General features: G+C 53.8%; 1 protein-coding gene across 1 annotated transcript in view; it reads left to right on the plus strand.

Annotated features, from left to right (window-relative positions):
• LOC136381375 (cadherin-23-like) overlaps window positions 1-26,767 on the plus strand; it is a 360,324-nt gene that overhangs the window by 306,318 nt on the left and 27,239 nt on the right. The window contains exons 15-23 of the mRNA XM_066350013.1: window positions 2,320-2,557; window positions 3,961-4,066; window positions 6,298-6,425; window positions 10,079-10,151; window positions 12,940-13,056; window positions 17,196-17,308; window positions 18,553-18,660; window positions 26,003-26,192; window positions 26,496-26,641. Of these exons, the coding sequence (XP_066206110.1) occupies window positions 2,320-2,557; window positions 3,961-4,066; window positions 6,298-6,425; window positions 10,079-10,151; window positions 12,940-13,056; window positions 17,196-17,308; window positions 18,553-18,660; window positions 26,003-26,192; window positions 26,496-26,641 (1,219 nt within the window). The remainder of the gene's footprint in view (window positions 1-2,319; window positions 2,558-3,960; window positions 4,067-6,297; window positions 6,426-10,078; window positions 10,152-12,939; window positions 13,057-17,195; window positions 17,309-18,552; window positions 18,661-26,002; window positions 26,193-26,495; window positions 26,642-26,767) is intronic.

The raw sequence follows: 26,767 nt of genomic DNA on the forward strand, positions 1-26,767 counted from the left end.
CCTCAAGATTGCTTTAGTTATTTGGGGTCTTTTGTGATTTTATGCATATTTAAGGATTATTTGTTCTATTTCTGTGAAATGCCATTGAAACTTTGATAGAGATTGCATTGCATCTGTAGGTTGCTTTGGGTGGTGTGAACATTTTAACAACATTAATTCTTCCAATCCATACGCATGGAATATCTTTTCACTTCTTTGTGTTGTCTTAAGTGTCTTTTGTCAGTATCTTGTAGTTTTCAGTGCACAGATCTTTCACTTCCTTGGTTAAATTTATTCCTAGGTATTTTTTGATACAATTATAAATAGGGTTGTTTTTTCTATTTCTTTTTTTGACAGTTCATTATTAGTGTATGGAAATGCCAAAGATTTTTATATATTGATTTTGTATCCTGTAACTTTACTGAATTCATTTATTAGTCCTAATGGTTTTTTGGTGGAATATTTATTTATTTATTTATTTTTAATAAATTTTTATTAATGTTAATGGGATGACATTAATAAATCAGGGTACATATATTCAAAGAAAACATGTCTAGGTTATCTTGTCATTAAATTATGTTGCATACCCCTCGCCCAGAGTCAGATTGTCCTCCGTCACCCTCTATCTAGTTCTCTGTGCCCCTCCCCCTCCCCCTAACTCTCTCCCTCCCTCCCTCCTATGTCCTCCCTCCCCCCACCCCTGGTAACCACCACACTTTTGTCCATGTCTCTTAGTCTCGTTTTTATGTTCCACCAATGTATGGAATCATGTAGTTCTTGTTTTATTCTGATTTATTTATTTCACTCTGTATAATGTTATCAAGATCCCACCATTTTGCTGTAAATGATCTGATGTCATCATTTCTTATGGCTGAGTAGTATTCTATAGTGTATATGTGCTACATCTTCTTTATCCAGTCTTCTATTGAAGGGCTTTTTGGTTGTTTCCATGTCTTGGCCACTGTGAACAGTGCTGCAATGAACATGGGGCTACATGTGTCTTTACGTATCAATGTTTCTGAGGTTTTGGGGTATATACCCAGTAGAGGGATTGCTGGGTCATATGGTAGTTCTATTTTCAGTTTTTTGAGGAACCTTGGTGGAATATTTAGTGTTTTCTATATTATAGTATCACGTCCTCTTTCCTTTCTGATTTGAGTGCCTTTTTTTTCTTGTCTAATTGCTGTGGCTAGGACTTCCAATACTAAGTTGAATAAAAGTGATGAGTCTAGGTATCTTTGTCTTGTTTCTGACCTTAGAGGAAAAGCTTTCAGCTTTTTACCTTTGAGTGTGATGTTAGCTGTGGGCTTGTCATATATAGCTTTTATTATATTGAGGTGCATTCCCTCTATATCCAATTTGTTGAGAGTTTTTATCATAAAAGGATATTAAATTTTGTCAAATGTTTTTTCTGAATCTATTGAGATGCTCATATGATTTTTATCCTTTAATGTTTTATCCTGGTAATTGATTTGTGGATATTGAAACATTCTTGCATCTTTTAAGTAAAACATGTGATTGTGGTGTATGTGATACTTATAATGTCTTGTTGAATTCGGTTTGCTAATATTTTGTTGAGGATTTTTGCATCTATATTTATCAGGGACATTGACTTGCAATATTTTTTTCTTGTAGTGTCCTTATCTGGTTTTGGTATCAAGATAATGCTGGCTTCATAAAATGAGTTTGTAAGTGTTTCCTCCTCTTCTATTTCTGGAAGAGTGTAAGAAGGATTGGTATGAATTTGTCTTTGAATGTTTGGTAGAATTTACCAATGAAGGTGTCTGTGGTCCAGGACTTTTTGTTGGGAGGTTTGTAATTACTGAATCAATTTTGTTAGTAGTTATTTGTTCAGATTTTCTGTTTCTCATTGATTCTAGGAATTTATCCATTTCTTCTAGGTTGTCCGTTTGTTGGCATATAATTGTTCATGCTAGTTTCACAATCCTTTGTATTTGTGTGGTATCAGTTTTAAGAACCTCTGACCACTATCATTCTCTAACACCTGACTGTCCATTAGGCAGAAACTCCTGTTCACAGCAAAGGAGAGTCGTTCTTACTGAGTTTCCTCTTTGAGCAAGTCAGTCTGTTCCTACCCTTTCAGTACCTGACCATTTTATCTCCCTTGTGGTCCTGATTCCTGACCACCACCTCCCACCTGACCCCCCATTAGAAATAGATTTTCTTATTTAGGGGAAGTGAAAAAGAAGGCAGATTTCAGATTCATTTATTTGTACCTGTTTATCACCTTGAGCAAGGATAGGCTGGTAAACGCAGGCCCTGTCTACAAGTGCTTCACACCAGGGTATTGTCTCTCTTCCTCCGTCTTGCCTGACACAGGTTCTCTCTGGACAAGGACACAGGACTTATCCTGCTGATTGCCAAGCTGGACTATGAGCTCATCCAGCGCTACACACTGACAGTCATCGCCCGGGATGGGGGCGGGGAGGAGACCACAGGCCGGGTCAGGATCAACGTGCTGGACGTCAATGACAATGTGCCCACCTTCCAGAAGGATGCGTATGTGGGCGCCCTGAGAGAGAACGAGCCTTCTGTCACACAGCTGGTGCGGCTCCGGGTAAGATGTCAGGCGTTCTCGCAGTCCACCCTTCTCATTGTACCTTCTGCCTGACTGCTCCCCTGGGAAGCCACTGCAAGAGCTGCTAACCTCCCATCCACAGAGAGGTCTACCCAGATTGGGGGTCACATTCTTGGTCCGTGCTAGGCTTCCTCTGAACATCACCTCATGTCCTTGGTTACCAACTGCAGCTAGTATCTGTCTCAGCTTAAATTTTGGCCACCATTCAGCAAAAGGACACTTTCTCATCTCCCTTGGAAAGCGCTGAGCCCTCTAGTGGCTGCTTAGAATCAGGAACCGGAGTCCACAGGTGCTCCCACCTCTCAGGAAGGGAAACAGGCAGAAAGAGGCCGGCCCCAGAAGGCACAGTGAATGAGCAGGGCCATAGATACAGGACTGGAACTCAGGACTCTATACCCCAGTGTCCTCCTGCAGTGAGTCTCCACTGGGCAGGGCTGCGGAGGAACGTGGGGAGTGGGGCCGGGGCACAGCCAGGAGGAGCGTTGGCGGGCGGGGGTTGGGTGGCATGCGCCAGTGACCTCTGACCGTGAGACCGCTCAGTGTCCTCATGCCCCTTCCTCACTCTGCCCACCCAGTGACAGGGCCCAGAGCCTTCATTTATAACTTGTTTCTGAAGCAAGGTGGAGGAAGTAGGCAGAGGAGCCACAGAGAAGGCAGGATTGTGTGGCTACCCAACATTGGCCATGGCTCCCCATAGCACCCTGTTCTCCCTCTCCTCCCTGCCTACTCAGCTCCTGTTATACGCAGGTGGGCCACCCTTTAACTCTCTAAAGTCAGACACCTGGAAAGAAGCTACTCAACGCAGCCTCCCCAGAAGACAGTCAAGGGGAATCCAAGTGCCTTCTTCCCTCCTTGCATTCGTACAACATGCATTTATTAGATACCTACTGTGTGCCAAGCACCATTCTAGACTCTAGGTGTGTAGTTGCAGTTAAGATACACAAGGTTCCTGCTCTCATGGAGCTAACAGTCTAGGTGAAGCAGGCAGAAATTAAACAAGAACCTGGGAAGAGCTGATGGGGTACACAGCACAGGGCCCTAACCCAGTCTAGAGGGAGGGAAGGCCCTGTGGGTGGGACCGAAGGGCTAGGAGATGGTTGTCCCAGGTAGAGCGGAGTCCTCTCCATCCCCTGGCTAAGGCCTGCTTGCCCTGTTCTCCCTAGGCCTCCAGCCTTCCTTGTAGATTCATTCCCTAGGATAGCTCCACACCCCAACCTGAGATATGTCTGCTGGGAGCCAGACAGTAGCCTCCAGCTGAGAGGCCAGAGGGTCTGGATCACGCAAAAAAGAGGGTCTGAGAGGGAACCAGCCCTCGCCTCCCTCTCCTTCTTCTGGCCCCACCCCTGAGAGCTCACAGGGCCCTGTCCATCCTCTTCTTCCAGGCAACAGATGATGACTCCCCTCCCAACAATCAGATCACCTATAGCATCGTCAATGCCTCTGCATTTGGCAGCTACTTTGACATCAGCGTGTACGAGGGCTATGGAGGTACGTAAGGAGTGGGACCGAGGGCACAGCCAGGAGGTACGTAAGGAGTGGGACCGAGGGCACAGCCAGGAGGTACGTAAGGAGTGGGACCGAGGGCACAGCCAGGAGGTACGTAAGGAGTGGGACCGAGGGCACAGCCAGGAGGTACGTAAGGAGTGGGACCGAGGGCACAGCCAGGAGGAGGGTGGCAGGTGGGAGCTGGGTTGCATGCTCACGGCCCTCAGGAGGGGTCCCTCTGTCTCCTAGACACCTGGAGCACTTGGGAAGCTCCCCACAGCTTCTGTTGTCTAGAGCAGCATATAGCAGGGGGTTGCCCTCCCATAGGGTCAAAATATATGTCTCAGATCAGCCAGATCTTTCTCTGGTCTTTGTTCCATAGCCAGCCAAGCTTCTGATGTTCCCACAACCTGAAGGGCCCCTATTTCTTTCCAAGGCTTTCAGGGAAGATCTGTGGGATGCAGGCTTGTTAGCCAATCCTCCCCATCCTTTGGCCTGCTCTTGTCACCTCCCTTCCCTCCCAGGCCATGACCTTTCCCTGCTTGGCCTGGGTGCATTTCCATACTTTGGTCCCTGCCCTGCCTGCCCTGCTGTGAGTCCTAATCCCTACGGCCTGTAAAGGGAATAGCAGCAGCAACCTCAAGCTCCAAGACCCCAAGAGGCCACCTTTTTCAGATGTGGCAACTGGGGCCCAGAGACAGGGAGTAACTTGCCTGAGGTCACACAGCAAAGCTGTCCAGGCAAGCCCTTGTGATCTGGCTCTTGGTTGCCTCTCTAGTCTTGTCTTCACTCATTTCCCCACCCATCACCAGAATCCAGCATCTTTGAACCTTGCAACACTCTATCCTCTTACATAGTCACTTCCATGTCCTTGCAAGTTAGGACTCTTCTCCTTTTCCCCTGCCTCCCTTTTCCTCTGGCTAGCTCCTCTTCTGGGAAGCCTCCCTAATGCTCGGAAATGTGGTAGGTGCCCCCAAGGCAGAAGGGACATGCGTTGGATGGCTCTTGGGTCCGGTGCTTACTCCTCCTGCCACCCCACAGGGTGTCAGAGAAATACAATCGTAGAAATTACAGTCCTGACTCCAGATGCTGCAGCCTGATGTTCTCCATCAAATCTGTCCCCCTTTAAAATAATATAACAGCTTCATGGCTCTGCCCACCCTCATACCTCACCTTCCTCTCAGCTAGAAGGACCTCCCTTAGGTTTTATATTACTAAAGCAATAATTTGATTTCTGTTTTCCAAATGGAGAGTGGCAATTTAATATTGTTTCAGTGCCTTTGCCGACTACCCACCCCAACTTTCAAGCCAATATGCCCTTTCACCCAAAATTGAGAATCAGTAGCTTAGCACAAAAGGGTATTCGTGGTAAGAGTTCAGACTGTGCAGAGTTGGGGATGTTTGAAGGCCAAAACAGCTATCTTAGCTTTGCCCCAGATCATGCCTCTCCCTATCCATCTACCTTTGGTGCTAGGGTTCTTCACCCACCTTCTAGCAGAGTCTAGCAGACCCAAGGGGTCTAACAGTGCCCTGAGCAGCACTGGGCAGGCATGAAGAGCCTGTCAGGGTAAAGGGAGGAGGGAGGAGGGAAGGGAGAGAAGAGAAATGGGGAGAAAGGCAATGAGAGGAAAAGACAGGGCCAGAGGAGGCTGGTGAGGGAGCTGCCATCGGTACCCTACTGTCTGCCCCGCCCCGCCCCCTGGCAACCTGACACTGGGTAGTAAGTACATGGGTGAGCTGTTTATCTGGGGGGTATCGAGAGCAGTAGTATCAGGGCAGGATTGGAGGCCTGGGGCATGATGTCCTCAAGGCTGACGGGGAGTGTCAGATAAGTGGGTGAGACCAACAGATAGAGAAGTGGGGGTAACGCCTGCCGGGGAAGACCCTGGGGCCTTCTGTCTTGATTTGGACAAACCTGGGCTCAAATTCTGGCTCTATTAAATTTCTAGCTGTGTGTCTTTGGGCAAGTTACTAAACCTCTCTGAACTTAGTTTCTTCATCTGTAAAGTGGGGCTTACGTTACACCAGAGTATTTACTAGCTGGTGGACTCAGCACTGGGCCTGGCACATATCAGGCACTCAGGAAGCCTAAGTCAAGACCTTGAGGATCCAGGAGTCCAGAGGCAGGAGAGGAAAACAAAGCAGAGCTGGCCTGGTCATGCCAGCGTTCCCTTTCTGCCCCAAGGGACCTAAAGTCTGCTTACAGGGCCCTCGGCCTGTTCCTGTCGTTTCAGTGATCAGTGTGAGCCGTCCCCTGGACTATGAACAGATACCCAATGGACTGATTTATCTGACGGTCATGGCCAAGGATGCTGGCAACCCCCCTTTGAACAGCACGGTCCCTGTCACCATCGAGGTGTTTGTAAGTACCCAGGGGTGCTGCCCTTCCAGGATGAGGGCTGATGAGTGCTTCTGAGGATGTCAGGGACCCTGCCTGAACCTGGTGTCCCCAGACCCTTGGCTGTCCCCACAGCTCAGGGCTTACCTGGCAGACTGTCCCAAGGGCTTCCTAGCAACCCCTGCCGGTTGGCCAGGGGAGGGCTGGGGTCCTGGGATGCAAGAAGAGCCTGACTCTCCTGCTCTAAATTCATTCACGGGCCTCAGAACACACTCCGGGGCAGAAGAGCTGGGAGGGAATGTCCGGGGTTCCTTCCCTTGTAGCCACATCTGAGAAGTTCCAGGAAATTCCTGGAAGACCGTCTTCTCTCCTGTCTCTCTGTCTCCCTCCTTTTTCCTTCTTTTTTTCCACTCCTCTGAAGACTGGAAGGGGCCTGAAACCAAACCACAGCTTGTCTGACATGAATGTCATGCACACCTGTGTGCTTTTCACATCTGAAATGATCAGTCTGACTCTCTCCACACTGGTTCACTGGCCCTGTGCAGCTCCCCCAGATCCCGGTATCTGACTCTCTCCACACTGGTTCACTGGCCCTGTGCAGCTCCCCCAGATCCCGGTATCTGACTCTCTCCACACTGGTTCACTGGCCCTGTGCAGCTCCCCCAGATCCCGGTAATGAGATGGGTGTGACGACAGGCCTTGCCTCCCCAGACCTTCCAGCCCTGCACACGCAGAAGCATACTGTCCCCACATCTCACAAGGGCTGCTGCCCACAGGAGAGGGTGAACACGTGTTGATGGAAGAGTTAGCACATTACCGATTCCAGGAGAATTGGATCAGATTGTCAGGTTAAGAGATACACTGTGAGTTGACATGCTCAAGAAAACATCTCACCCAGAGCAGGTTTGCTGGATGACCTTCCTGTCCCAGCTGGCTGTGCCCACAGCCCCCGGCACTGCCGGACACCTGACTTTAACGAGGTCTGTCCTTCCAACCTGAGGCTCAGGCTGCAGGCCCAGCTCCCAGGTGGAAAGGTCCTCGTCTTGCTTGCAGAATAGGATGGGGCTGGCAGTGAAGGAAAAGTCGAGAGTGGGCACGTGGGAGCAGGGTTTAGGGGTGGCAGAGGAGGGTGAGGCAATGCAGGGCCACGTCCCAGAGGGAAGGGCAGAGAGTCTGTGGCCTTATATCTGGCACATCAGGCTTCAGGGGTGGCAGGGGAGGGGAGGGAAGAAGAAATCCATGAAGCCTAAACACTTGCCTGCCTTTCAGCCTGTACTCTCCCACCTTGAACTCCAGGGTCACACTGGAGAACTAGAATGCATTCCCTGCCAGTCATAACCACGTCCTGGTACTCTTTTTAACTTATTTTTCAATTACAGTTGACATACAATATTTTATAACTTTCAGGTGCACAACATAGTGATGAGACATTTATATAACTTACAAAGTGAGCACCCCACTGCCACCATACATAGTTATAATATTATAATACTCTTGACTAGATTCCCTCAAAGCTGGCATGAGGGTCAGAAGGGGCTCCACACTCTCCCTCCAGGTCTTCCCTGGCCCCTGGCAGGAGGAGGGTCTGGCACCTGCCACCTTGGCTGTGAGTGAACATCATCTCTTGAGCAGGACTTTTAGATGGTATAGTCACTTCTGTCTAAGGACCATACTTGAAAAGGTCACTGCCTTTGGGTTGATTTTGCAGTGGGTGATTTTTAAGTAGCTGTCACTTGTCTAAGCTGCCTCCTCCCTCCACTAAGCAGTTGATGGCAGCACTTATGCACAGGATGGGGGTGGGGAGAGGCAGATCAAAGCGACAGGGTTCTGGAAGAAGGAGGGGTAGGGTGAGAGGGGCCAGGTGATTCCTTTTCATCCACTGCTTGTTGGTTTTTAATAAAGAAGTCAAACTCGGTTTGTAGATTTCCCATTAGGGGACAATAAGCTTTTGTAGAGGGAGCTGCTGAATTAGAACTAATAGCGAATGCAGCGCCAGGATCCGGGGAAATATCACCGCTAATAAGTTTCTGCCTCATGCTCTGTCACTGACATTCTCGGTGCCGCTTTGTGCAGCCAAGCAGAAGGCTTAAATAGACACACATATGGGGCACTCGTGCCGCGCCAGGGGATACCAGGCATGCTGTTGGGACATCAGCTGTCTGGCGACCCTTCCCACAGCCAGCTCCCTGAGATCGAGGAGGGGACGGGAGCATCAGCCAGTGTGCGGTCCAGAGGTGGGGGCCATATTGGGAGAGAAGAACATTCCTTTCTGGGCACTCACAGCCTCAGGAGGAAGGACTCTCTGAAATCCCAAGGGGTGGAGAGCCAGCTATCATGCCTCCCTCACTTTCACGTTTGTTCAGCCAGAAGTGACTCCAGCAAAAGGGGTTTACTGCAGGAGTCTTCCGCTTAGGAGGCCCTTGGAGCCTGCGTTTGTGCTGGGCTTGTGGGAAAAGGAGAGATGGCTCTGAGACGGGCAGCGAGGCTTCCACCAAGAGGGCAACAGGGACAGATTCTTGTTGAGTGATTAGAAAAGGCAGTGGCTGAGGATGAGAGCCTTAAAGGGCAGGAAAGCCTCCCCTGCTAGTGGAGGGAGAGGGCATGCGGAGCAGCAGGAGGAGACAGGGGCTGCCCCGGGCTCCCACCGTGCTGGTCAGCCTCTCAGCCCCACACCAGCCCCTGACCTGTGCCTCTCATGGTCACGGTGGAGGCTGGGCCAGAGGAGGGCTTGCTTCAGAACTGAAGGTGGCGGGATCTGGGCCGGGATGTGCTCGGAGGTGGAGGAACCGTGTCCGTGGTGTGTGCAGCGGGAGCTGGGAGTCAGGCCTGGAGGAACCGTGTCCGTGGTGTGTGCAGCGGGAGCTGGGAGTCAGGCCTGGAGGAAGCGTGTCCGTGGTGTGTGCAGCGGGAGCTGGGAGTCAGGCCTGGAGGAAGCGTGTCCGTGGTGTGTGCAGCGGGAGCTGGGAGTCAGGCCTGGAGGAAGCGTGTCCGTGGTGTGTGCAGCGGGAGCTGGGAGTCAGGCCTGGAGGAAGCGTGTCCGTGGTGTGTGCAGCGGGAGCTGGGAGTCAGGCCTGGAGGAACCGTGTCCGTGGTGTGTGCAGCGGGAGCTGGGAGTCAGGCCTGGAGGAACCGTGTCCGTGGTGTGTGCAGCGGGAGCTGGGAGTCAGGCCTGGAGACCACCTGGTCCCCTTTTGCTTACTTCAGGGTCTTCTGGATTGGGCTGCCAGTTTCTCCCTTCGTTTCTAGGAAGGCTCCTGGAATCTTCCACCATCATCTTGGCAAAGCTGGGGAGAAGGTCCATGCGGGCATCCCCACCTTGGGGGCTGATGAGCTCGAAGTGGGAGAACTGGGGGAGGTTGGGCTCTCGGCTGGAAGACTGCCGGGAGAGCCAGGGAGCTGGGGGTCACAGGCAGTTCCAGATGCTGCCTTCTTTCTCTATCTCCACAGTCCTCACTGCCCCTTCATGACCCCTGCGTTTCTCCAGTGCCTATCCCACTTCCTTGGACTGCAGCCTAACCAGAGAGACACCTGGCCCCATGTGACCCCCACCTGGGTTTTACAGCAAGGCCACGTGCCTCGGTGTCAGCCATTCCCAGCCTCCCTTTGATACCAGCACGGGATGCTGGCCAGCCCCCACTGCCTCCCCGGCTCCTTCAACCTGTCTGTCTTCCTTCCAGGATGAGAATGACAACCCGCCCACCTTCAGCAAGCCTGCCTACTTCGTCTCTGTGTTGGAGAACATCATGGCAGGTACGGGCCCAGGCAGGGGAGGGCATGCAGGGACGCACTGCCCGTGTGCAGACCTGACTTTGCACACAGGTTTGGGAAGATCATGGGTCTCCTTGTCTGTTTCTCATGACCAGTGAGGGGAGCCTTTAGAGACGTCCAGTTCTCTGCCAGCCGACACTTACAGAGCACCTACTATGTGCAGACCCTCTGCCGGCATTTGGTCTCTGCTCTCCTGCAGCTTGAGTCTAGCAGGGAAGATAGTAATGACTGATGTTTAATTCAGCAGCCTTGGTTAAGTAAGAGTGTGCAGAGAGGTTCTGAGATTACAATGCAGTGAAGCAAGTCCTACAGGCCATGTGGCCAAAGTGGTGGCCTTGGAGGGTGGCGTGTGTTCCAATGTGTGGACAAGAATCGAAGGCTAATCCCTCGGTCATGTCTCGGTGCCAGGGATCAGCTTGTAGACCCGTGGCCATGGCTCCACACTCAAGATGGAGAGGACCTTTCTGTCCTCAAAATAGAGTGGTAGCTTCACTGTTACACCCAGAGTGGACGTTCTGTAGGGGAAATGTCAGGAATTGCTATAGCAGCCAGAGGCATCAGGCACAGCTGGAGGCATCAGGCACAGCTGGAGGCGTCAGGCACAGCTGGAGGAGTCAAGCACAGCTGGAGGCGTCAGGATTAGCTAGAAGACTCAGGAACAGCTGGAGTAATCAGGGACAGTTGGAAAAGTCAGGGACAACTGGAATAATCAGAGACAGTTGGAAGAGTCAGGGACAACCGGAGTAATCAGGCACAGCTGGGGGAGGCAGGGACAGTTGGAAGAGTCAGGGACAGCTGGAGTAATCAGGCACAGCTGCAGGCATCAGGGACAGCTGGAGTCAGGGGTGACCTCCCTTGGCACCTTCTACAGAGAGCCTCCCGGTACCTCGCTGCTGTCTGATGATTTGCTGGGCAGGTGCCACACTGCACGCAGCCCCCACTCCCCTGGCCCGGGCTCAGACATCCCCTGGAGACTGGCGCTGCTGAAGCAGCCCCTGCATCTCTGCCACCCCCAGAGACTACCAAAGGAGACACCTTCATCATGGCACTTAACCTCTTCAGAATGAGTCTGCTTGGGTAATGGGTGTGTCTGGACACATATATCTGTCCTCATGCTTAGGGCAGGACAGGGAGTCAAATGAGAGGCCCCACAGCTACTGGAAGGGGCCAGAACGACCTCCCTGACCCAGCAGGCTGCCTGTTCATCAGCACAGTAGTAACCACGACCTGCAGTTCAGTGAGAGCCACCTGGCCAGGCCTGTGCCCTGCATGCTTTACAGTTGGATCTTCACCAACTGCCACAAAAAGGCTTCATAATTAGACCCATCTGACAGGAGAAGCTGAGGCTCAGACCAGTTAAGGCACTTGCTGGAGGTCCTGCCAGATTCCAGCCTAGGTGCCGTGACCCTAGAGATCCACACACTGACCTCCTCACCCTTCTGCCAGAACTGGAGCCTGGGTGCCGTGACCCTAGAGATCCACACACTGACCTCCTCACCCTTCTGCCAGATTCCAGCCTGGGTGCCGTGACCCTAGAGATCCACACACTGACCTCCTCACCGCTCTGCCAGATTCCAGCCTGGGTGCTGTGACCCTAGAGATCCACACACTGACCTTCTCACCCTTCTGCCTGAACTGGAGCCTGGGTGCCTAGAGATCCACACACTGACCTCCTCACCCTTCTGCCTGAACTGGAGCCTGGGTGCTGTGACCCCAGAGATCCACACACTGACCTCCTCACCCTTCTGCCTGAACTGGAGCCTGGGTGCCTAGAGATCCACACACTGACCTCCTCACCCTTCTGCCAGAACTGGAGCCTGGGTGCCGTGACCCTAGAGATCCACACACTGACCTCCTCACCCTTCTGCCAGATTCCAGCCTGGGTGCCGTGACCCTAGAGATCCACACACTGACCTCCTCACCCTTCTGCCAGATTCCAGCCTGGGTGCCGTGACCCTAGAGATCCACACACTGACCTCCTCACCCTTCTGCCAGAACTGGCATTAGTAGGAGGGCACCGAAGCCCTTGCCGGCTAGGTTACAGGGCAGGCTGCTGCCAGGGCCTGGCCAGGGCAGCTGGAAAGACTGACACCCTGACCCAGGAGTCCACAGAGAAAGAAATGAAGATGAGGGTCTAAATTGCACATTAAATAGAAAATAAAAACCCTTATAAATTCCCCTCGTGAACAAGATAAAACAAGACTGAAATGGAATATAATAAAGATAGAATAATTTAGTATGGAGTTTCATTTCTTTTTGACTCAAAGTCAAAGTTGGTCAATCTGAGTGTTTTTTTGTTTTGTTTTGGTTTTTTGCATTTTTCTGAAGCTGGAAACAGGGAGAGACAGTCAGACAGACTCCCGCATGCGCCCGACTGGGATCCACCCAGCACGCCCACCAGGGGCGACGCTCTGCCCACCAGGGGGCGATGCTCTGCCCATCCTGGGCGTCGCCATGTTGCGACCAGAGCCACTCTAGCGCCTGAGGCAGAGGCCAAGGAGCCATCCCCAGCGCCCGGATCATCTTTGCTCCAATGGAGCCTTGGCTGCAGGAGAGGAAGAGAGAGACAGAGAGGAAGGTGCGGCAGAGGGGTGGAGAAGCAAATGGGCGCTTCTCCTGTGTGCCCTGGCCGGAATCGAACCCGGGTCCTCCGCACGCTAGGCCGACGCTCTACCGCTGAGCCAACCGGCCAGGGCCTCTGAGTGTTTTTAATATGGTGGCCAGGCGATGGTAAGCAGCATATAACAACCCCCTCCCCATCTCCCGGAAGGAGCCACGGTGCTGTTCCTGAATGCCACGGACCTGGACGGCTCCCGGGAGTATGGCCAGGAGTCCATCATCTACTCCTTGGAGGGCTCCTCCCAGTTCCGGATCGGTGCCCGCTCAGGTGAGCCCCATGGCCCTCATCTTCTGCACCGCAGGCTGGCTCTCGTGCCTGGCCCAGGGCCTGCCTCTGGGCCAGGACCTCCTCCCTTTCACGGGAAGTCTTGTTTTTGTTTTGTTTTGTTTTTTATAAATAAATTTTTATTAATTTTAATGGGGTGACATCAATAAATCAGGGTACATATATTCAAAGAAAACATGTCCAGGTTATCTTGTCATTCAATTATGTTGCATACCCATCATCCAAAGCCAGATTGTCCTCCGTCACCTTCTATCTAGTTTTCTTCATGCCCCTCTCTCTCCTTCCCTTCCCCCCGCCCCCCGTAACCACCACACTCTTGTCCATGTCTCTTAGTCTCGTTTTTATGTCCCACCAATGTGTGGAATCCTGCAGTTCTTGTTTTTTTCTGATTTACTTATTGCACTCCGTATAATGTTATCAAGATCCCACCATTTTGTTGTAAGTGGTCCAATGTCATCATTTCTTATGGCTGAGTAGAAGCCTATGTTTTTGAGCAAGCCAGCTTTGAATACCTAGTTTCATCCCAGAAACATTAATTTCAGTAAAATTACTGATCTTACCCCCCAAAATCACAACATGAATGTATGCACTAAAGAATGTCCTTCAGTGGTGAAGAGTCCTGTTACACTTACCAAATGTCCCATTGTACAGGCCCTTCTTCAAGAACACCTTTCTTCAGCTGAGTACCCCCTCCCTCAGCCGCCAACCTCACTCCTGAGTCCTGACTCCTCTTCCTAACAGTGTGTGTGCCTTGGTTTCCCCACCTAAAAACGATGATGATCATATTAGGGCTATTGTGTGAATTCAGTGAGTCATTATAGGGGACGCTCCTAAAGTCATCCCTGACATAGTGAGTGTTAACAAAATTAGGTTATTATCGTTGTTCTGCGCTGTTCTTTACACCCAGGGGCCCACATCCTGGTCTCTGCTCACCCATGTAACTCTCTTCTCTTCTCCATTTCTCCATATGTCTCCTTTCAGCCTTCTCTCCTCCTCGAAGCTGGGAGGGAAGGGGAGCAGAGAAAAGCAGAGACCCCAAGCTTTACATACAGAAGCTGGGAAGGACTATGAGGCCCCTGGACATTTGTTCATCTATTTATTCAGATATCAGTGGCTATCTGCTAGAGCAGTGCTAGGGTCTGGGCCATAGAATGGAATAAAACAGGGCCTGCCCTCACAGGGTTCTAAGTCAGCTTGGTGGGCACATAGGACATTCCACTTTAAGACCCATTTCTGTATTAGGTAAGGGAACTGCAGATGCTAAACAAGCAAACCCTGAAATCTCAGTGGCTCAACACAATAGAAATGCTAACTCCACAGCAGTCTGGTTCCATGTTCATTGGTCAGCCTTCTTGTGGTGATTCTGGGACTCTTGCCCCTTCCCTGTTGTGGCTCCAAGTTCACAGCAGAAGGGAAAAGAGAGCATGGAGTATTGTGTAAGGAGATGTTTGTGGGCCAAACCTGGACGTGACGCACATCACTTGTGACCACATCCTATTGGCTGTGGCAATGGCCCTGCCTAGATGCAGGGAAGATGGGGACCGCAGTCCTTGGCCTGGCAGCCGCTTTGCAGCAATCATCGCAGCCTGAGAAGGGGGCAGGTGAATACTGGCCATCCCCACCAGAGGCGGTCAGGGGCCAGCGGGGCACTAAGTCTTCCTGTCATGCTACCTTTCTGGTCGAAGTCTGCCTTCAACCTCTTTGGCCGTCTTTTTCTGGAGCTTCGGGAGCAGTGGCTGGTGCTGATGCACAGTCTGCACACGTTCGGGGCCATCCTTAGCCTCTCTCCACCTCCGACACAATGGAGCCCTTCCTCCCTGCTCTCGGGAGCATCCCCTCAGCGAGCCCACGTTTCCGAGGGCTCGGGGTAAGATGGTTAGCTTAGCACTGTTGTAAGTGCTCTAACATCATCCCGTTTCATTTTCTTCACAACTCTATGAGGCAAGTACTAACATGATCCCCATTTTCCAGATGAGGAAACTGAGGTATGGAGAGGTTAAGGAACTTTACTGAGGACTCACTGAACTTCTTACTGCAGATCCCAGACTTGAACTACTGCACTATATATAGAAAGCCACGTCAGAGCTTGGTGCTGCCTACCAGATGCCGGCAGGCACTCTGACCTTTCAGCACCCGCCCCGCCTCCCCAGCCAGCGACCCCATCTCCACCCCAGGGCCTCTAGTAACAACATGGACATTTTCTTTCTCTCCAAAGAAGTAAGCGTTTTCCTTTTAGCTCTTCGGTCAAATTAGCCAAGCTTGCTTCACAGAGGTGGCCTTAATTGGATCTAATTTCCCAGACAGGAAGAGCCATCTATCATGCCGACAAGTTCATGTTTAAAACTTTTTAGAGATTAATTTCTTCCTTGCCCTGCCAATTAATTGACACCACCCCACCAAGGATCGTGTCTAGGTGGGAAGACCTCTGCCAGTCTCTCATTCCAGGCCAGGGGTCTCAAACTCGCGGCCCGCGGGCCGCATGCGGCCTGCTGAACAATTTTGTGCGGCCCACAGACTAATCCACGAAGTTCAAAATATTTTGGATAAAATTAAGTAAGCCTAGGGGATTAGTCTGCGGGCCGCACAAAATTGTTCGGCGGGCCGCGAGTTTGAGACCCCTGTTCCAGGCCTTGGATCTGGCTGCCCTGTCCCCCAGCCCCAGCTCCTTCTCAGCCCTGCACGGGCCAGGGGACAGGCCAGCATGGGAGGGAGGGCAACGGGGCAACAGAGGGACCCAGTGACCAGCTGGCCTAGCTGCCTTGTTTCGTGACAGAATAAACCGAGCACAGACAAGTTCAGGAACTTGCCCCGAGTCACACTGCTCGGGCAATGGAGATAGAAGAATGGATAGCACACAGTTTCTACCCTTGGAGAACTTTTGCAGTCCCTTTGAAGAAAGTGAGCATTTTCTGAGTATGGGGATCTTTACCTATAGCTTTTAGTCCTCGTGAGAGCTCTGATTCAAAGGCACACTAACCTCCATCTTACAGATGAGACAACTGAGGCTCAAAGAAATTAAGTAATTTCCCAAGGCCAAGCATCCACAAAGGGCCATAATCAGAATCCAAGTCTGGGCCTCACTGTCCTCAAAGCCTAGGCTCTTCTCCACGGCCCATGCAAGAGGGCAACTGCCCCTGTTGGTTCTGGCTCACACCTGCTGTGCTGGCCAATTCTGTGTACCTCTTCCCAATTCCATGTTAAACGTCATCAAGTTGCTAGTTTTAAAATGGATGGCAGTGGGAATATTTACACCGTGGAAAGTGCTAAATGCCTTTTCTCTTCCTTTTGGTGTGCTGGGTGTCAAATAGTTACCAGCACACTACTACCAGGGTGACTGCCATATTTTTGTTTGACCGAGTCACAGAGAAACAGGCTGACAAAAGTTGTGGTCTATTCTGAATGTTTATCTTCAGTGGAATAACTAGTTTATATGCTAAAAAATGTCAAAGCAATATAATTATGTTACAAGTAATTTTAAAAATTATTTTATAACTATTAATTCTTGGTGCACTGTAGGTTGAACCGTCCAGTGATGAGTCACAAGTTGGAACATGTGTGAAACACTTGGTGTGTTTCAGTCTTGTTACCGTATTTCTGTGACTATATGAATAAATAGGGCCGGGCGCTGGTCTAAGTTTTCCGTGATTACGGAGTTAACCCACAGCAGCCAGATAAAGTAGGTCTTATTATTGTTGCCTCTGGACTAGATGAAAAACTGAGGCACACAGACTTTAACTATGTAGTTCTAAGAGATAAAGCCAGTGAGATAATGTCAAAAGTCTAAGTGAGAGGTCCTTGTGTCTGAGCTTGAAGCCAGATGTCTGTTCTGCCCAGCCGCCAACCCCAAAACTGGCCTCGATTTTCCCACATTTGAAAATACCTCCTCATCATGGAGCTACCTGGCCCAGCTCCGGGATCCAGTTCCCCAGGCCTGGACGCTATCCCCTCTCCCTCCGTGAGCACCATCTCACCACCCCGGCACGCATGCGCACACTGCAGACCACTGATCTTACAAGCATCTCTTTCATGCTCTCCCTCTCTATTCTTTTCCTCTCTCCCTCCTTCCCCAACCTCCCCTTGGCCCACCCAAACCCTATCTCACGCACCCCTCTCTCCTGCAGGTGAAATCACCACCACTTCCCTGCTCGACCGTGAGACCAAGTCTGAATACATCCTCATCGTCCGAGCAGTGGATGGCGGCGTGGGCCACAACCAGAAAACTGGTATCGCCACTGTGAGTGCCCAGCCCTCTGTGCCCCCAGCTCCTCACGTGCCACGCAGGCCACTGCTCCCAGCTCGTCTTCACACGGCACCTCTAGACACTTTGTCCTGAGGCAGCGTGGCGCATTGTGGGAGTGGGTGAGGGTGGCAGCTACCAATTTGCTGTCAGCCAAGGTCCACCCTAGGGCCACGACAGCTGTGGGCAGAAACACATCCCCACCTGGGACATGGGAGCGCTGTCCCCCAAAGACCAGCTGGTCAGGTAGGAAAAGGCATGAGACCCATGGGCTCCTACAGGAGCAGGTACTTCTGCCAGGAAGAGTAACTCGGAGCGGGAAGCAGGGCCCTTGGGGGGTCACTGGGGTTGTCACCACCCCACTCCTCACCCCTGTGGTGCTGAGAAATGATGTCTGGGTTTCCTTCCCATGAGCAAGTAGGACCCACGGAGGCCCAGAGCCCCCATCCAAGCCTGGTCAGCCCACCGAGGTGCCTCAGAGAAGCTAGGGGAAGGATGTTGAGGTCCCGACTGAGCTCTCGGCTGCAGAAGAGAGAGGGGGAAGGAAAAAGCAGGAGCCTCTCTGTGGGAAAGGAGGCAGGAAGGCCGCTACAGGTCACTCCAGTCTCTTCCCCTCTTTGCTCTTTATTCGCATCCTTTGGCTCTCCCTCAGGCCCCTCCCCCGACTTCTCCCATTGCCCTGCCCTACCCACAGCAGCTGCCTCCAGCTTCTGCCCCCAGCCTTGCCCAGAACGGAGAGGCTGAAATTGGTATTTCTTGGCAAAAAACCCTCAGTGCCTTATTCAGTCGTGAGAGGCCACTGCTAATAGGATTCTGAGCTCTATAAATAATTTACCTGGTGACAGGTGAGCGGGGAAATTGCTTGGCTTGTAGCTGAAACTGACTGGGACGCTCAAGGGATTCCATCCAGCTCTCCACCCTAAACCTCCCTCACCCTGCCCGTCACCTTCAGTAGAGACCAGGGGTGGGTGGGACAAGGCCCAGATCACAGGAAGGGTTTCAGGGAGTCATCTCATGTGTTCCTCTGTCTCCTGATGGGACAGCTTCTAAGCCCTCTGCAGGGTCCTGGCTTCCTCCCGACCTTGAGCGCTCAGGCCCTGACCTGAGGCCCCCAAAGTGGCTGGATCTGGTGGAATCAATGCTGAGATGCCCCACAGGCCTCTGAGTCTGTCCCCCTTGTAGGCACTGTCCTTGTGCAGCCCAGCTAGGTGGGACCCACAGTGCCCCTGGTGGCTTCACAGGTCAACATCACCCTCCTGGACATCAATGACAACCACCCCACCTGGAAGGACGCTCCTTACTACATCAACCTGGTGGAGATGACCCCTCCAGACTCTGATGTGACCACGGTAAGCGGTGGTGGGACAGCGGAACTCCCAGTTGGCCCTTCCAAGGGGCGTCTGCCATTCCCACAGGAGCTCTGTGGGCCTGCCCGTACGGGCTGACGGACTTCATGTTTCCCACCAAGTAGAGTTCCAGAAGCTGTCCTGCGTGGTGAAAAGTAGTCAGAGGTCCAGGGACAGCCCTCACCCAGCCCTCAGGGACACTGGGCTTCAGACTTCGTCCCGGGGAGAGTTCCCGAGGAGCTAAGGCTGGTTCAGCCTGTACCCTTAGACCCCAGGACTATGGGGACACCCTCGGAGAGCACCCACTTCCCCTGGCAAGACACAGGTCCCTCCCTCAAATTGCACAAGCTTCAGCTCTGCCCTCAGAACCTTTCCTTTGCTGCTTCTGTCACCAAAGCCACCTGGGTCAGCTGGAGGGCTGCTCCAGAAGGGGTCTGAAGTCACCCAGGGGTTCTCTGGCATGGGATATTTCAGGTGCACAGACCCCTGTATGTGCTGCGTGTGTTTACATCTCTGTGCTGAGCATGTGGCTTGGGGCGGGGAGGGAGAGACATGGCCAAAGCCTCAAGGTGTCTAGAATGGAGACCAGTGTCCAGGGGAAGCTGGGAAAATCAGGAATGAGCACCCCACTTTTGTGGGGCCTTTCCTCCCCCCATACTTGTGACCCATTTGGTCTCATTTGGGGAGGTTTGTCCCCAATGTCCAGCCCCTCAGCCACCCAACCAGCCCCATGATGGACATGAACCTAACAGCTCATGGCAACCCCGTTTACTAAATGTCTGGAATGTGCCAGGTCCTCTGCTGGGGTTTTCTCATGAATTCTCTTCTCCTCATGACAGTTTCACGGGCAGGTAGACTCATCACTCCATTGCTATGGTACCGAGAGAGTTTCAGGGGTTTGTCCAAGGTCCCAGAACCAGGACTCAAACCCAGGTCTCTCTGACCTTGAAACTACCTGGCCCAGCAGCCCTTATCCCTCTGCTGGTTCAGGGGTGCCCTGGCAGGTGGTCCAGGTTGTGAGACTCTGAAGAGCTGGCATGGGATGGGGAAGGGGTGGCCACTTTCACATCCAGCTCTCCAGCATGGCTGCCCTAGCCTGAGCTCAAGAAACCTTGGACTGGAGAGGCCTAGCCTGTCTGCGCCCACTCTTCATCAACCACAGCCATAGTGGCAAGGTCCCCTGGAGCTTGATGGGAAAGGATGTCAACTAGGAGAGAGGGAAGGGAAGGGAAGGGGAGGGGAGGGGAGGGGAGGGGAGGGGAGGGGAGGGAGGAAGGAAGGAAGGAAGGAAGGAAGGAAGGAAGGAAGGAAGGAAGGAAGGAAGGAAGGAAGGAAGGAAGGAAGGAAGGGAGGAAAGAAGGGAGGAAGGAAGGGAGGAAGGAAGGGAGGAAGGAAGGGAAGAAGGAAAGGAAGGAGAGAACCATCACACCTGTCCTATCCTCTTTTCTATGTGTTCAAAATCTGAATGGTTCTCAGCTGGTGGGCATGTCCCCTCCCAGAGATCCCAGTAGGGTGAGGATGAGGAATCTGGAATCTGTCGTGCTTCAAAGCCTGGGTGGGAGAGGGGATTTCTTTCAGCCCGGGGCCAGGTTAGGAAACCATTATCCTGGGCCATTTCCAGGCACTCCTCTAAGACTCCAGCTCTTATGGGCACTGTCTGCTGCCACCTTGTGGGCACTTGGGCTCTAGCTCTGGACAAGCCCAGCCAGGACCCAAGAGCTGGAGTTGGATGCCCACCTCTGAACACCTGTCTGGTCAACTCTTACCTTTGCCTCCTGTATCTGAGAGATTTCTAGCACAGGGAACTGAGGGGCAAGTGAGGGAGGTGTCCCTGGGAGAAGGCGGTTGCCTGCGTCACCAGTCAGGAATGCCATTACTGAAGAGTCCACTGGCTGGACAGAGCTGGTAGGTAGGTCAGCTGCTGGGACCGCACTTGGCCTTGGGTTTTCCGGGATCTGGCCCCCAGTAGCCTCCTCTGGGTTTCCAGCCTGTTCTCACATCCTTCTGAGCCATGAGCCGGTAGAGACAACAGGCCAGGGGCCGGCTGCCCAGCAGCTCCTCACCCCAGGAACCCGCCCAGACCCGCAGTGACCACCTCCTGTGCGCCAGGCCCCGTGCTGGGCAGGCTCAGGAGCGTGGGGGCAGCAGGGCCCCTGCTCTGCCCGCAGGGCTTTCAGGTCACCCTTGTAAAAGCCAGAGTCCCTTTGCGACGCACTGGCCACAGGACCTGCCCTGCCTTACCTCTGGGGAGACGGGCATGGGAGGCCACCCTTAGTACCGAGTGCCCGCCCCCCTTACCTCTGGGGAGACGGGCATGGAGGCCACCCTTAGGACCGAGTGCCCGCCCCCCTTACCTCTGGGGAGACGGGCATGGGAGGCCACCCTTAGGACCGAGTGCCCGCCCCCCCTTACCTCTGGGGAGACGGGCGTGGGAGGCCACCCTTAGTACCGAGTGCCCGCCCCCCTTACCTCTGGGGAGACGGGCGTGGGAGGCCACCCTTAGTACCGAGTGCCCGCCCCCCTTACCTCTGGGGAGACGGGCATGGGAGGCCACCCTTAGGACCGAGTGCCCGACCCCCTTACCTCTGGGGAGACGGACGTGGGAGGCCACCCTTAGGACCGAGTGCCCGCCCCCCTTACCTCTGGGGAGACGGGCGTGGGAGGCCACCCTTAGGACCGAGTGCCCGACCCCCTTACCTCTGGGGAGACGGGCATGGAGGCCACCCTTAGGACCGAGTGCCCGCCCCCCTTACCTCTGGGGAGACGGGCGTGGGAGGCCACCCTTAGGACCGAGTGCCCGCCCCCCTGCCCCCACCCAGCTCTGGGCGGCCACAAGATCGGGGCCATGAGCTTTGCAGTGACCCATGGTTGTGTTTGAGACCTGAAAAATAGGAAATGATTCCAAATTCAAGAAGAAAGGAACAAAATCAGAACTAAAACTTAAACAGCTACCAAATGTATTATGACAACTTTAGTGATTATGAAATTTAGTATTCGTAAAAATTTCATTACATTTGAGGGCAAATTATAGGTTAGATTTTTTAGAATTCTTGAGAATTTTCCAGAATTCTCTGGAATTTCCAGTTATGTGTAATGATTGCCAAGAAACCAGAAGTCAAGGAGCCCGTACATTAATCAAGTTTGTCAGAACAAAATAATTTTTAAAAGAAAATTTATAAAAATTCTTTCAAATTTTATAGCCATGAAATAAATGTATGCATATATATGTGAGTGCGTTTTCGTACCTTTGAGGGGACACCCTGCCAAGGCCTCCCATGGCCCTGGGTGAGGCAGGGGCTGCTGCTGATGTGTGAAGAGAGAAGACGACAGGGCAGGGGACAGCTGCCTCAGGGGTGACATCAAGGCGATGATATTGGACCCACATCCTGACTTATCTCCCACCACCCCTCTCACACCCCCCACACCCACCACACCCTCGCCCCCAGGCCACACACTGGCCTTTCAGTTTCCTGAACCCCGCAGCTCCTTCCTACCTCAGGGCCTCCACACAGCTCTCCCTCCCTCCCAGCCTGCTCTTCCCAGGCCACACACTGGCCTTTCAGTTTCCTGAACCCCGCAGCTCCTTCCTACCTCAGGGCCTCCACACAGCTCTCCCTCCCTCCCAGCCTGCTCTTCCCAGGCCTGGCTCATTCTCCTCCGGTCTTCCAGGTTAAAATGCCCCGTCCACAGGGAGGGCCTTCCTAACTGCTCCAGCTAATGCCGCTCTGCACCTCTCCACACTGTTTCTTTCAGAGCCGGTCCCAAAGCCCATGCTTACTTGTTTATTAGGTTCCTTGCTTATTAAAAGGCAGGATAGTTTAGTGATTTAATGGGCAGCCAAAATGCCTCAACTCTAATCTTAGCCATACCACTTACCAGTTGTGTGACCTTGGGCAAGTTACTTAACCTCTCTGTGCTCCAATCTTTTCATCTAGAAAATGGGAGTGGTGAGGGTCTACACCTGAAAGAGTTGTGGTCTGTACTTAATGAGCGTGCACAAAGTACGCTGGCACGTGTCACGTGGTCATGAATGATAGCTGTTGTCGCCATCGTCTGTCCCCTTGCCGAAATCACGTTTTATTCACTGTTGAACTCCCGTGCCTCGCGCAGTGCCAGGCACATTGTAAGTGTTCAAAATATTGGGAATGAAAGTTCTTGAGAAAGACTTAAAATTGCTTTTCTTCCCCTAACTCTGCCAGGTTGGGTTGGGTCAGGTCTTCAAGGGGGCAGTGGCCCGGCCCCTGGAGTCAGGCAGGGGGCAGGCTCCACGAGTTTGCAGAGCTTGTGTGCAGACGAGTGTGTGCCTGCATTCAGGCGCCCCGGGCTTGGCCAGGCACGTGTGTCTGTGCACACACTGCACACCGACAGTGTCCACAGCACAGGCATGAGTGTGCAGTGACTGTTCTCTGTTTGCCAGTGAGATTTTGGTCCCACTCTCCGTCCTCACTCCTGCAGGCTGCTTCAAGGACCTGGCTGATGGGCATTGATTTAGAGCCTTTCAACGCTCTCCAGCAAAATAAAGGAGAGGGCAGAGGGAGAGAATTAGTCCCGTCAGGCCAGGAGAAAAATGACGAGTGCGAAATGGGAAATAAATGAGGGGAAAACGGTGAGCTTCTACACAATCACCCAGCAGGGAGCCCGCCGGGGTCACAGCCTGCTGCACTCTCCTGTGCCCACCCCTGCCCCGGGGAGTGGGCCAGGGGCCGGACATCACCCCGGTCCCGGGGAGTGGGCCAGGGGCCGGACATCACCCCGGTCCCGGGGAGTGGGCCCAGGGGCCGGACATCACCCCTGCCCCGGGGAGTGGGCCCAGGGGCCGGACATCACCCCTGTCCCGGGGAGTGGGCCCAGGGGCCGGACATCACCCCTGCCCCGGGGAGTGGGCCCAGGGCCCGGACATCACCCCTGCCCCGGGGAGTGGGCCCAGGGCCCGGACATCACCCCTGCCCCGGGGAGTGGGCCCAGGGCCCGGACATCACCCCTGTCCCGGGGAGTGGGCCCAGGGGCCGGACATCACCCCTGCCCCGGGGAGTGGGCCCAGGGCCCGGACATCACCCCTGCCCCGGGGAGTGGGCCCAGGGCCCGGACATCACCCCTGTCCCGGGGAGTGGGCCCAGGGGCCGGACATCACCCCGGTCCCGGGGAGTGGGCCCAGGGGCCGGACATCACCCCTGTCCCGGGGAGTGGGCCCAGGGGCCGGACATCACCCCGGTCCCGGGGAGTGGGCCCAGGGGCCGGACATCACCCCTGTCCCGGGGAGTGGGCCCAGGGGCCGGACATCGGTGCCACCTCCTCTGGTGTCATTCGGAAGCAGCTTCCCCAGGTGCCCTCAGGCTCTTAAGGGTTGGGAGAGGGGAGAGAAGAGAAGCACCCCCACCCCATGCGAACTTCTCAGTGCTTTCAGCAATAGGCTGTTGGTCTGAAACAGGTTGTTTAACTGTATCTCAGTTTCTCCATCCAGAAAAATGGAATAAGAACTATCTCCCTCTTGTAATTAGAAAATGTTGTAGAAATGCAGGGTGTGCTGGTTCCCTTTATCCACCCCCAGGATGACTGTCTGACTAAAATGGTGTCTGGGGTGCCGAAGAGCCCTGTCTCATGTTGTCAACACAGGAGTGGTTGGATTCCCATTATAGAGCTGGGCAGGCTAAGGCAGCTTGCCAAGCACACTGAGGGCTCGGAAGGCTGCCCCCTGCCCCCACACTGGCCCCTCGGTACAGCCAGGCTGGGGAGGGAGGGGCTGGCTGGGCTGGGAGGGCAGTAGGGTTCTGTCCCTGCGGTGAAGCAGAGCAGCCTCGAGTGGCTCAGGCTCCCGCCAGCAGCGGCCTCTCTCGCTGGCCTTCGGGGGCTCGGGGGCAGGTGGGAACCCTTGGCCAGAGTGGCCCATCTGTCTGTTCTGGTCTGGTGGCCCCAGAGACGCCTCGGCTGGGGACTAAGCCAGAGGAGGGAGCGATTGTGCCGCCAAAGCACAAAAGGCCCACATCAAGTAAGACAAAGATGCTGACAAGGCTGGACTGTCACCGCCAAGTGTCCTAGAGTGAAAATGACACTGTCCTGATGCGGCCCCAGGGACTGCAGTCACCCTCTGCCCCCGCTGATCTGGTTCACCTCTGGTGTCACAGTGGTCCTATCGCACAAGGCCAGGGCTGAGCTGAGTGATGGGGCCACTGCTGTCCTGGGACCCCAGGGAGCCGACTGGGCGGTCCCAAGGCTGGTGCTGTGTGACCTTGACGGTTCCCCTCATGGGAGGGAGGTGGCTGGAGAAGTCCCCTGCAGAGCAGAGGAGGGCGGACAGGGGAACTGAGAGAGCAGGCTTGGGGTTTGTGGCCCTGGGCTAGGACAGCACTGAGGGTACTTGTATCCTTCATGGGGTACGGATACAAGTGAGGAACCAAGGGAGGGGGCTGGAAAGTTAAGGGGCCAGAGTGTCTGGGACCCCTGTCCCAAGACCCTTCCCCCTGGGAATGGTGTTACCCACCTCCAGGCAGACTCAGCCCGCTCCTCCTCCACCCACCCCCCACCCCCGGCTCCGTGACTGTCCCAGCTTGCTGGGACCCACCCTCCAAACTGAGTGGCTTGTCCATGGCTCCCGTCCCATGCCTGTCATCCTTGATGTCTCAGAGGCCTAATTCTTTTCAAATCACCTCACGATCAAAAGCTCTAAAGGAATGAAGAGAGGATTTGATGAGGAATCCAGTTTCCAAAATCCAAGGTTTCAGTTACTCCCAAAATCTCAGCCAAAGGTTTCCAGCCCTTCCCAGCCTCACCCTGAAGAACTCCATGGTCATGGACCTCCTGGGGCCCTGTCTACCCAAAGCCCACAAACATGTTCCCCAACAGGTCTGGAAAGGAAGGCTTCTAAGAAGTCTGGCCATGAGGGACCCAGAGCTACTCCCTTGCTCGGACACTGGGAGCCTTGCTGGGCCTCATCTGTGAAATGGGTTTAATTATAGGTATCCACCTCCTAAGACTGTTGACAAGGTTTGTGGCATTGACAAGAGGACCTGGCATTTATGAAATATTGGGAGCCTCCTATAAACTGGTGTCTGCTAGGTGCTGCTTTTAAGATCAGAAGACCAGGCTGAAGTGGGGAAAGGGTCTTTCCTGAGGTCGACACTGAGTAGGTAAAGAAGCCAAGGAGCCTAGGACTTCTACTGCTGATTTGTCTTCTGTCCCTTCTACCTCCCGACCCCCATGCTGGAGCCAGTGGGGAGCCCCACTGCCTGGTCTGAGTGGGGTGCCCAGAACTGGTATATGAGCTCAGACAACGCAGACAGGCAGCCTAGGTTCAGAAACACCGCCCTGGCCGGGGCTCAGCAGAGGGTCAGTGCCTCCCTCCCGGCAGGTGGTGGCCGTGGACCCGGACCTGGGGGAGAACGGCACCCTGGTGTACAGCATCGATCCGCCCAACAAGTTCTACAGCCTCAACAGCAGCACCGGCAAGATCCGCACCACCCACGTCATGCTGGACAGGGAGAACCCCGACCCCCACGAGGCGGAGCTCATGCGCAAGATCATCGTCTCTGTCACGGACTGTATGTGCCCCTCACGGCGCCACACCCCTGGGCGGGGGCCCGACACCACCTTTGTCCTCGGGGGGTCCTGGGCCTCCTTAGGAGGGCTGTGTCTTCATGATTAAGAATGGAATAACACCCACTTCCCAGTTGAGAACCCCCAGAACACCCTCAGGGAGTAGAGGTTGAGGGTGCAAGGCCCAGGCTGCTCCCTGGAGGGACTGCAGGGATGGAGGGTCACTGAGCCTGCTCCTCTTCCCCACTCATCTTCTCCTTCGTCCTTTTTCTCCTGCACCCTTCTTGTCCCCTCCCTGGTCCCCGCAGGTGGAAGGCCCCCTCTGAGAGCTACCAGCAGTGCCACAGTGTTTGTGAACCTCTTGGACCTGAATGACAATGACCCCACCTTTCAAAACCTGCCATTTGTGGCTGAAGTACTTGAAGGCACCCCTGCGGGGGTCTCCGTCTACCAGGTGAGCATCTTTTCCTGACCTGAGGCCCTGCTCTCTGTCTCCATCCCTCCTGACCAGCCAGCAAGTAAGCAGCAGGTGCCGAGCCTCATGCTGAGTACTTTGCAGGGGGCAAGTCAGGGGAGACCA

The sequence above is a fragment of the Saccopteryx leptura genome, chromosome 9, assembly GCF_036850995.1.
Source record: "Saccopteryx leptura isolate mSacLep1 chromosome 9, mSacLep1_pri_phased_curated, whole genome shotgun sequence".
Taxonomy (NCBI): domain Eukaryota; kingdom Metazoa; phylum Chordata; class Mammalia; order Chiroptera; family Emballonuridae; genus Saccopteryx; species Saccopteryx leptura.